At 44.7% G+C, this 12199-nt stretch overlaps 1 protein-coding gene across 1 annotated transcript; it reads right to left on the reverse strand.

Annotated features, from left to right (window-relative positions):
- Positions 1-1304: 1304 nt before the first annotated feature.
- Positions 1305-11839, reverse strand: LOC109674016 (sperm motility kinase Z-like). Its single transcript, XM_074057436.1, has one exon. It carries the CDS (start codon positions 6370-6372, stop codon positions 4921-4923), a length of 1452 nt encoding a protein of 483 aa, XP_073913537.1. The 5' UTR covers positions 6373-11839; the 3' UTR covers positions 1305-4920.
- Positions 11840-12199: the final 360 nt, after the last annotated feature.

The following is a 12199-nucleotide window of genomic DNA, read 5'->3' on the forward strand; positions in this document are numbered from 1 at the left end:
GGACAGTATGAGATCTCGAGGGCATCAATGAGGCAGTTTCCCCCCTCCCCTTAATTGTCTCCAACCTAATACCCTATTACTAAGTCACATCCCCACAGGGTTCATGGTTACAGTCCTAGATTTAAAGGATGCTTTTTGTATCCATGTACACCAAGATTCCCAATTCTTATTTGTCTTTGAGTGGAGAGACCCCGATAAACAGATCTGTGAGCAGTCAGCTTGGACAGTTCTGCCTCAGCTTTTTGCCTACTCCCTCCCTCAAGTCTTTCCTTCTCCAATATATCCATATATTTCTTACAAAAGAGCCTTGGGTTAAAATACCATCCAGGCACTATATACATTGGATACAAGTGGGCTAAGACTCAGATGTCCTTATAAGAAACAGGATTTTGGTAGGTAACATCTACAAGAGGACCTCTGGCTAGGCAGCGTAGGGATTTCATTTTAAACATGGACACTCCTACCAAAAGCAACTATTCTGCTACTTCCTGGGAAGGCGGGGGTTCTGTCTTATCTGGATCCCCCAGCTTGGGCTCATGGCTGAACCTCTATGGGGCTTCACATGCCCTGAGGAGGAGCCTGTACATTGAACTCCAAAATGGGCCAAGGCCCATCATTCCTTAAAGCAAGTCCTTACTGCAGCCCCACTGTTGCCCTGTCTCACCGAGAAAACCATTTTCCACACATGTTCTTGAGAGAAGGGAGAGTGCCTGTGAGTCCTCATGACCCACCAGTCACCCTAAAGCATACCTAGAGGTCAAGGGTGGCCCCCATACCTCAGGGCATTAGCCCCGGTAGTTCTTTTGGTAGGAGAGGCTTCTAAATTGACTCTGGGACAAGGGAAATAATATTGACCTCCACCCAGTAACAGACATTTAAACTCAAAGACATGCCATGGGATATTGGATAAATTATTTTCAAAAGTACTATGGTTTCTTTTGAGGGACCTCTGACCTCCAAATTCAGTCAGGTCAAACTCTAAATCCTACTATATTACTACCAGACCCAAACACTGACCCCACTCTCCAACACTCTTGTCTGAAGTTCTTGCTCTGCCCTGCAGAGTCAGGTAGGACCACCAGGACACTCCCTTCTCTGACCCTGACACCACCTGTTAACTGATGGCAGCAGGTATGATTGGCAGAAGACCAGTTTTTTTTTCTTTTTTCATTTTTCTTTTATTATTCATATGTGCATACAAGGCTTGGTTCATTTTTCCCCCCTGCCCCCACCCCCTTCCTTACCACCCACTCCGCCCCCTCCCTCTCCCCACCTCAATACCCAGCAGAAACTATTTTGCCCTTATCTCTAATTTTGTTGTAGAGAGAGTATAAGTAATAATAGGAAGGAACAAGGGTTTTTGCTGGTTGAGATAAGGATAGCTATACAGGGCATTGACTCACATTGATTTCCTGTGCGTGGGTGTTACCTTCTAGGTTAATTCTTTTTGATCTAACCTTTTCTCTAGTACCTGTTCCCCTTTTCCTATTGGCCTCAGTTGCTTTAAGGTATCTGCTTTAGTTTCTCTGCGTTAAGGGCAGAAGACCAGTTTTTAGTTATGCAATTGTTAGCCTCTCAGAGGCTGTTAAGTCAAACCCCTTGCCCAGTAGCACTACTTCAGCCCAAAAGGCAAAGCTATTTGCCCTCACTTGAGCTCTTCAATTAGAGAAAAATAAAAGTCAATGTATGTACTGACCCTGCCTATACCTTCCAGGAAGTGCACACACACTCCATCATCTGAAAAAATGGGACTTTAACAGTCAAAAATACCCTAATGAAACATGTTCATGAGGTCATAATCCTACAAGACCATCAAACTTCCCATACAGGTAGCCATAATTCATTGCCAAGCCCACCAGAATCTTTGGGTAACAACTGGGCTGACAAACAAGCCAAGGAGGCAGCCAAACTATGCCTACAGGCAGCTTTACTCTTTCACCCTTTTCTACCCCCTCTCCAATATAACTCTAGGGTAACTTAGGAGACCATGGCTAAAGGACTCTCAAATGACCCTGAGAGTTGGTTACAACACCAGACCACCATCTGCTCCTGCCTGGATCCTCCCAATGGAAGGTTTTATCAGGCTTTCATAAGATTACCCTTTGTGGAGCCAATACCCTGCATAGCCCATGGGGGAACCTGTGCTATGCTTGTGGAAGACTGCTGCTTTGGGGTTAATGAATCAAGTCAGGTTCAAACTAACATTCATAAACAAACCCAACAAGCTTCTCAACTTAAGAGTCACCCCAAGGATGGCTCTCAAGGAAACTATCTGGCCAGGGTTATCCCAGGGATTCTGCCCTTCTTGGGCCCTCTGTATCTATTTTATTCCTTTTGTCATTGGTTTATGCCTTATTAATGTTCTAAACAAGATTTATTTCTTCTTGCCTCCATACCATAAATTATGCTACAACATGGGCTCCATCCTTATTGCCTGACCCTCCAATGCCCTTTGCCCCCCTAGACCATACCATTTTCTTTCATGTTCAGTTAGACTCTGTCATGTCCCTATGGCCTGCACTGCCACCCTCTGCCAGAACAACAAATATATAGGCAGCGACACCTCTACCACCCTTCCCAGCTCAAAGAGTTACAAGAAGACATTCTCCCCACTAAAACCAGGATTGGTTTAGTTGTTCTCTCGGGGTGGGAGGATGTAGAGGAGGCCCCCACTTTAAGGAAACGTGGCAGAGAAAGGAATATTGAAGAACAAATGGTGTCGGGGGGTGGATCATGCCAGCTGCAGGGCCCAGATGAAGCACGAAATAAAAGCCAAGCTTGCAGGATGTCTGCCCTTGCATGAAATTTAAACCATGATGTAGAGAAGGGACAACCAGTAAGTTGTGCAAAACGGAAGGCAATCAAAAGTGGCCTGATCAGAGGTATAAAATCTACTCTTCTACTCTGTGTCTCGGTAAATTCTTTTATCAACCTAAGGCTCCAAAATCCCTGACAGTAAGTAGTCAATGTTTCTCAGTAAAAACAGTAAAGCACCTCTTACACAAGTATGTCCTAAGATAACAGTAAGTACAATGTAGCACACATATACCAGGAATGTAGTCATTTGTCATTGTGACCATTATGTACTGTAAACAACTGTACATGCTACACTTTTACATGACTAGAGCACACTGTTTATGACAGCATCAAGGGAGTAGTGCATTCGCACTCCACCCTTAGGATGACTACCACGTCATCAGACAAGAGAAATTTTCAGCTCAACTGTGATCTATAGGTCTATTATGGTGGAAGAGGTCTATGTTGGCAGACACATTGCTGTGAGGCCTATGACCACACATTCATAACGTGCAAACATCACCACCGTCCATCTCCACAACTCTTTTTTAAAGCATTTTTTTTTCTCAGTGGTTGGTACAAATCCAGGGCCTTTTGCATGCAAGGCCAGAACTCCACCACTGAGCTAGGCTCGTAGCCAAGGAAAACCAAAACTGTATCCGTTAAACATCAACTTCCTATTTTCCTCTTCCTCCCTCTCCAGCAACTACCATTCCTGTTTAAATTGAGGGTACAGATGGAGCCCAGGGCCGTGCACATGCTCACCTGGTGCTCTAACACTGCACTACATCCTTGCCCACAACCTTCAGGATTTTTACCATACTAAGCACCTTATATAAGTGGATTTCCCTCCACAGGTGCAGATTGGTGGCAGTGAAGGTGTGGCCAGGTTTGCCACCTATGGCTCAAACTCCAGAGTCCCCATCCAAAGGCAGACTTGCCCCTGCACTGCCCAGACCTGTTGATCATGAGCACATGGGGTCCTCTGGGGGAACCACTCGCTCGTGATGCAGTTTTGAATGAGGGAATTTTGGATGCTGGATCCCTTCCCACTCTCTTCCCAAGCCACCATTTCCACTGTTGTAGGGTGGGAAATGAAGAGAACCGGCACCCTGACAGGTGGAAAGGGGTGCAAGCTGGAGCAGGTCCAGGCTATGTTGATGCCAGGAAGCAAAATGGAGGCTGCAGAGGAAGGCGCTTGTGTCCAGACCTTCTGCACACAGCTCACAGGCCTGGAAATGTGGAAGTGCAGGAGCAGTGTTTTACTGAATAGCCCAGAGAGTTCTGTTTTAGGTGCTGATTTCAAACCTCAAGGGCACTTGAAAAAGTACATGCCTGGTCTATTCTCAGCCTTTCCTCATTTTTGGTTTCAGGTAAGATGTTCCTAGTGGAGACATCCATGTCTCTTCTGACATGCCAGCACTCCCTATTTCCCTTCTCGGCCTTTTCTCCTTTGTACTTATGAGCACTTTGCTTGCTGAATGACCTAATTTTATTATCACTGACTGAAATGCAAGCTATCCGAATGCAAGTGCTGTGTTTTGCTCGCTGCTGCAGGTCCTGGATGAACATGAGCTCACAGAGGGATCACTGACTCAGGCCCAGTAGGCCCAGTGCTGAGGGCTTTTGAGTCTTGAGGCCAATGACAATGTTCCCATTTTGGCTTCTCTTAACAAATCATTACAATGTAATCCTGAAGCCATTCTACATTATAGTCTTCCTGCCAAAATATATGGTTGCCAGAAAAAAACAGTCTCTGAGGTTTTCCCCATGGATTTGGAAGGGATTTCTCCTCTCCATGCAGCTTCAGGTGACCCTGCAGCTCACCACCCCACTCGGCAAAGAATGCCTTGGAAGGCCATCTCGGTGGCAGATGATACTTGACTGGAATCCCATGGGGAGAGGCCCAAGGTAAGTTGCCATTACAGGGAAAGATGGTTTGCACACCTTACTCCTGTGCTGGAGAGAGACCTTTGCTGGGCTTGCTGTGCACACAGCAGCTTGAACATCCCGCCTGAATCCTTCCTGCAACTGGTTGAGTCTACACCGTCAACCCCCACACCATGGTAAAAGGATCCACAGAGCACAGGGTTTTCCGACTCTCCATTGTTACCTTTGCTTTTCTCAGCTGTCCACAGCTTCCTTTGGAGTTACTGTGTTGTGGAATTCAGGGAGTGAATTTTGGGCCCGCACACAGCAACACAGACTTAAAATAGAGTCTATGATCCTCCTTCTCACTCTCTGCCAGCCTCGGATATTGCTGGGGAGAGAGGCTGTGGCCATGGTAAACTCAGGACCAGGCTGGGGGACTTTGTCTGTGGTGGGGGTTCTCCTTGGCAGGATGCAGAGGGGGATATAAGGGAGGCTGGCTGTTCTTCTGCCCCTGTGTCCTGTTTTCTTGTCATCAGAGGACAGGGTGAAGGTCTGAAGAAGGGCAGGTGCACTGGCTCTCCTCCTTAGTGGGGGAGCAGAGGTCGAAGGATCTGCAGGGGGTGGGGTGGGCAGAATCTGTGGGCGCACGGGGGGCTTGAGGTGGGCACTTAAGTTAGCTCCCTGGCACACCTGCTGTCTCATCATGAAGTAGGTGGCCATCGCCTCATCAAATTTTCTCTGCAGTAGAGATTGGCATACATCACCTAGGTTGTAACCAAGGTCACACATGGCTACCAGTATTGCAGGGTCCAGGTGTTTTGGCAGAGGCTCCACAGCAGCACTTGGTGATTCCTGTTCACCTTGGCTTAGCCAAGGGTGCCACATAATGTTCTCTAGAGGGGGCCTCTTGCTAGGGTTTTTGGTGAGCAACAGAATAATCAGGTTTTGCAAACTCATGGAAAGGTATGATGGCAAGGCATACCTTGGGTTCAGGATTGCCTGCCTCAGCTGCATAAAGGTCTCCCCTGTAAAGGGCAAGGTTCCTGTTACCATAAAGTAGAGGAGGACGCCCAGGCTCCAGACGTCCACTTTGGGGCCATCATAGGGTTGTTCCAGGAAGAGTTCGGGGGCTCGGTATACAAAAGCACCACACAAATCTATCAGCCTCTGCCCAACCGAGTACCTGGTACCAAGGCCAAAGTCGATGACTTTCACATTGCCGTGGGCATCCAGCAGGATGTTGTCAGCTTTTAGGTCTCTGTGTACGATGCCTCTTTCATGACAGTAATTGATCGCACACACGATCTGTCTGAATACACTGCGGGCCTCGTCCTCACACAGGCGCTGGGCCTGTACGATACGCTCGTGGAGCTCCCCTCCGCTGACATATTCCATGATGAGGTAGACTTGATCCACTGTTTCCATCACCTGAAACAGCTGGATCACATAGGGGTGGCACACTGTTTTTAATATAGACACTTCAGATGCAATGTAGGAGTCTTCCTGTCCCTTCTGCTGTATTTTTACTGCAACTGGAGTCCCCGTGAGGCGATGGTAGGCAAGTTTCACCTGGGAATGGCCACCTATGCCTATGGTCCTCATGACCCTATACTGAGATGTGAGGATCTCAGAGAAGCTGGCACTGAGAAGGTACTGTGTTGTCAGCTCCTGACTACTCTCACTACACAATGATCGTAGCATCATTACTGAATTTTAAAAAAGAAACAAAAAGCCAAAAAAAGATAAATTGAAAATAACCAAGAATCAAAACAAAGAAAAAAAAAACCCCATAAAAATTAAATGAAAATGAAAAATATAAGCAAGTATAGAAAACAAAAACAAAGACCAAAACCAAAATCCAAAAATCTGTCAACCAAGTTTTGTATTAGTTCAGCGGGTCACCAACCAAGAGCTTCCTGTGCTGTATGGACAAAAATCCAGCTCAGGTGAACTCCTTATATATCTGCTGGATGGCAGTTGGCATTACTCACAATGGCCCTGGTGAGGTCAGAGAACAAATGGACCAATCACAGCTAGGTGCAACCCACAGTGCTAGTCTCACAGGTCCAAGAAACTTTACAAATTAAAAACAAACAAACAAACAAACAAAAAAAATAACGAACTCCAACTGATTTTTGCTTAGGTGACTCATGGAGACTGGTATTTCTCCCTATGAAGTTGAAGCCAGTGGATGCTTCAATGGCCTCTTCATTTGGAGCCTAAAAATCTGTGATAACTTTTGGCTTTTAAAAACCTCATCCTATCTGCACTCTAGGTATTCAATTCCTTTATCTTTAAACCTGGAGTGATTGATGTCAAACTAATCCTTTGGTAGCAGTTCTCAAACATTGTGCCACTGTCACAAAAATAACTGTTCCATAAAGCACCATGGAGCACTTTTAAATCCATGGGGTGGAGGGGAGAGAAGGAGAGAGCCCTCTTCACCATAATTTTCCTCATCAGATTTCTTGTCAGATGTCTTAGACCCAGAGGCAGTGGGCCGGTATTTTCAAAGTGATGAAGGATAAAACTATCTGCCAAGAATTATAGCAGAGAAAGGAGTAAGAAATGGGGGCATATACTGGTGGGTCAGCCCCTTGGTGCTGTGTAACAAAATACTTTAGACAGGGTCATTTGCAGCCAACAGAAATTTCTCACAGTTGTGCAGGTTGGCAAGTGCTTGATCAAGGCTCCAAGAGCATCAGTGTGCCAAAGTGCTTGTTTTTGTTTTCTTACTCTGTTACCCTGTTACCGTTTCCTCACCAGGTGGAAGGACTAGAGACATTCTTTGAAAGAAAACAATGTAGCAGACACACTTGCATCCCCCATGCAGATGTAACAGATGAGATTTTATTTTATTTGCGTTCATCTCTTCTTACTGCTGCTGTTCTTCTTCATGGGGTGGGGGATGGGTTCCTGGAGGAAGAGGCTCAGTGTGGAGCCTCAGCTGACTTTAAACTCTCTCCTTTCTTATTTTATTGCTGTTCTTGATTTTGATGCTAAAGGAGTTTGAATTCAGGGCCTCACGCTTACTAGGCAGGCACTCCACCACTTGAGCCACTCCACCAGCCCGGACTTGAACACTTGATCTTCCTTCCTGAGCCTCTGAAGTGCTGGGAGTACTGGATTACAGGTGCACCAACTCCCCCACCTTCTTCTTTTCACTTAACTTTTTTTGAGGGGGAATGGGGTATAAACCACACTTGCCTAAAGCCCTGGGTCCCATCTTCCCTCCTGGATATCCTCATTTTTGGCTTTTGTTCTGTTTAGCCTTGTTTTGACTTTGCAATGCTGGGGATTTAATCCAGGGTGCTTCCCACATGCTAGGCAAGTGCTCTACCACAGAGCTACATCCTCCTTGGATATAATTCTTAAGTCGTTCCTTCTTTCCCATGTGTTTATTGACCTTTCATCCAGTCAGCTCACTGAGTTCTTCTTAGGTGAGTGTACCTGCAGACATCCCTGAATTCCATGCAGAGTCGTGTGACCCTGCCCATAAAAGGACAATTTCTCCTCCATTGTAGTTTTTATTCCTTTATTTGTCTCATCTTACCGCGGTGTGCAAGACATCTAGTACAAGGTAGAATGTTACCAGTGATAGGAAGCAGAGTTCTCTCCTGTCTGACCTTAATAGAAATGTCTCAAATATTTCACTGGTAAGGATAAGGTAGGTTTGCTATAGTATTTGATAGGTACCCTTTATCAGGGTTCAGGAAGTTTCCTTTAATTCTGAGTTGGTAAAGTTTTTATTAGGATATTGTAGCAGGGAGAAGGATCAGAAGAAAAAAACAGTAGGCCTGAGTTCTGATAAAGTAGCAGGGAGGTGGGGATGGCATAGTAGAGAGGTAAAACCTGAGGAATCTGAGCGTGGAGAGGGTCACATAACACTGGGGAGAGGGAAAGTCACGTAGCAGTGGGGTAAAGTAGCCTATGGAATTGCATATAACCATATGTGGATTAGATCTCGCTTTTTGCTTCTGTAACCTGCTTTCAAGGGTATAAAAGGTGGGGGACCCCTTTGTTCTCGGGGCTCAGCCTTTGGACAGGAGTCCTCTGCGTCTGTGCTACACAATAAAATGTTGCTTCCTGCTAAACTGCCTCAGTGTCCCATATCTCAGCTTGAAATTCCCAAAATAATATTACAATTTTATCAAATGCTAGCCAGACACTGGTGGCTCATGCCTGTGATCCTAGCTACTTGGGAGGCTAAGACAGGAGGATCATAGTTCAAGGCCAGCCTGTGCAAATAGTTTGGGAGATCCCATCCGCAAAATAACCAGAGTACAGTGGACTGGAGGTGAGATGTAGCTCGAGTTGTAGAGCGCCAGCTTTGCAAGTGCAAAGTGCTGAGTTTAATCCCAGTGCCAACAACAAAAAAATTATCAAATGCTTTTGAGATGTTTGAGGTTTCTTCTTCATTGTTAGGTTGATAGATTACATTGAATTTTACTTAGCCAGGGTTGGTTTTAATGGTCACAGCACACTTGGCTGTTCCAGTAGTAGCACCCCTCCTTCATGAATTCCTATCCCTGTGTCCTTACTTATTTGTCACACCTCCCACATTGGTCCAATAAATTGGTTTGGTCAAGATCTGTTGTGATTTGGCCAATGAGACATTACAAAGGTGACACAAGCAGAGGCTTGAAAAGCACTTGTGCACTGGGCTTGCTCTGTTCTGCTGTTTACTGGGAATCCCGTGCCAACAGGAGAAGACTGAGGTGACCTGACGCAGATGTGACTCAGCTGACAGCCAGCTCTACAGCCAGACATGTGAGGGAGGCCGTGCCATCAGATGGCTGTCACTGCCCAAGGACTCAGGTGAGACCAGCAGACTGTCCAGGTGTGCCTGCCTGCGCTGCCAACCACAGAATCACAAGCACAGAGAACAGGTGTTTTCAGACAGTTTTTGTGTGCTTTGTTAGTCAGTGACAACTGATACAGGGAATGTAGAACTATTCAGTTTGTCTGTAACTTCTAAATAAGTATTGGACATTTCCATGTTTCTAATAATTATCCATTGTTTTGAAATTTCATAGTGACTTGAAAAGAGTTGTAGTAATTCTCATAAAGAATCCCCCACAGTATCTCGTATCACACACACTTTTTAATTCCTAGTGTGATGTTCCTTTTTTCTTTTGTTGCCAGAGGCTTGTCTTGATCTGTTTTTCATTTTCTTTTTGGTTCTAGGATTTGAACTCAGGACCTTCCAGTTGCTAAGCAGGAACTCTACCACTTGAGTGATGGCACCAGTCCTTTGTTTTTTGGAAAGGGTCATCCATTTTTGCCTAGATTGGCTGGATGTTGATACTCCTATTTATGTCTCCTACATAGCTGAGACCACAGGTGTGACCCATCATTCTCTGCTTGTTAATTGATGGCATATCAATATCATTTTGCCTGGGTTGGCCTTGATTCCAGATTCTCAGAACCTCTACCTACTGAGTAGCTGGGATTACAGGCATGTACCACCATACCTGCCTTCTTTTTCTAATTCTTTAAATGGGTGCTTGGCTTATTTTTAGCCTTTTCCTTTCTTGAGTATATTAACAAAACATTTTTTTTCTTTAATGATGTACATGTCTCTCTAGTCACTGCTGTAGCTAACTCTCATAAATCTTCTTACATGATGTTTTCCAAGGCCCTTCATTTTTTTTTCCTTTTTTTTTTGTGTGGTTATAGAAGAAACCCAGGGACTTCTGCACAATAATGTGAAGTGGAGATTCTCTGCGCTAGCTGGAGGTGTGGAGGGGTCAAAGTTATGCCTTTTCTCAGTGATTATGCCTGCAAAGTGTGTCTCTGGCGTCTCTCCAAGATTTCACTATAGGAGGCTCGCTTTCTGCTTCCTCCCTCTAGCTGCCATCTTGGAATCTTTTCAAGAAAATTCTTACAAGACTACTTGTAGTGACGTGTCCAAGACCACATGGCTAGTGATACAAAGGTCCATTATTCCTTTCTTAAATAATCAATGTTAATGCAATTGACAGTAACCATCTGTCATTTGGAAGGTTGAACCAGGGTGTCAAGTAGTTTAGTTCTTACTCCAAAACAGTCAAAGACTAGAAGTATTGTTCAAGTGGTAAAGAGTCTGCTTTGCAAGTGTAAAGCCCTGAGTTCAAACCCCAGTCCTACCAAAACCAACCAACCAAACAAACAAAGACCCTGCTAGGCAAGTGAGAAGTTCTGGGTTCAATCTGCTGCTCCCACCCTATCCCCAAAGAAAAGAGGAAAAAGAAGAAGAGGGGAGGATAGGCCCTTCCACAGAATGAGAAATCACTTATCAAAAACAAAACAAAACCAAAATAATGCCACACCACCAGACTGTGGGTGTAGCTCAGTGGTAGACTGCTTGCCTACATTATATAAGGCATAGCATCAGCACCATAAAAGAGAGAGAAAGAGAGACAGAGAAATAGAGACTCACAACACTAATATCATTTGTCGTAACCTCTTTTTTGGGGGCATTAACTAAATTCATTGCTTTCTCCTCCAAATAGAACACTGTCCTAAACACATAAGAAAAGAGAGACAGGTCAATAATGCAAAGTCACATGAGGAATGCCATTCTTTTTTTGACGATACTGAGGAACCTTAACTCACGTCTCACATTTGCTAAGTAGGCACTCTACCACCTGAACTTTTGTGTTGGGTATTTTTGAAATAGGGCCTCTTGAACTATTTACTCACGCTGGCTATAATCCATGATCCTTCTGATCACTGCCTCCTGAATAACTATAACTAGAAGCATGAGTCACGTCACCAATACCCAGTTAAGGATGCCATTCTTAGGTTAGGAGGTGAGGGAGGAGCACTGTGAGTTCTAGGCCAGCCTGGGCTACACATGATGCTGCTGTCTCAAAGAAAAACAAAGGGAGAAAAAAAAAGAACACCATTAAAATATATGGCAAGTGCATGTGTCCCAGGTACTTGGGAGGCTGACACAGGAGGATCACTTGAACCCATGAAGTCATAGGCCAATTAATACAGCAAGATTCAGTATGGAAACACACACACACACACACACACACACACACAAAACCATGAGTTTTTTTCATTTGGAAGAACAACATCTGTGGCACATTTTCTTTTTGGGAGAAATCTGTAGTGTTGATTTCTGATTTCAAAATGTGATATTCATGTTTTTGCCACATTTGAAACGTCCTTTAAAGTCTTCTATAATCACTTAAGTAAAATTCTTACCATGGTTTGTGGAATTGATGCATGGTTTTGAACTCCTAGAACTTGGTGGAGAAAAATCTGTGCACAGTTTTTCCCAACCCAAAGCATCAGTGCCTGCGAATGGGAATAAAATTATTTTAGAGGATGCCTCATAGTAAGTGTTGACACCACACCTCTGGGAGTATTTTTAAAAGGTCAGAAGGATGCGTGTATTTAGAGATTGTATAGATCAGAACAGGGCTAAAAATAACTAGTATTTACCACGATGGAGACTGTGCAATTAGTATTTGCCACAGTGACACCTAGCATGGAACAAGGCTGTGGTGGGAGAAAATGGCTGACACAAATACATGTT

This window comes from Castor canadensis, chromosome 16 (assembly GCF_047511655.1).
Source record: "Castor canadensis chromosome 16, mCasCan1.hap1v2, whole genome shotgun sequence".
Taxonomy (NCBI): Eukaryota; Metazoa; Chordata; class Mammalia; order Rodentia; family Castoridae; genus Castor; species Castor canadensis.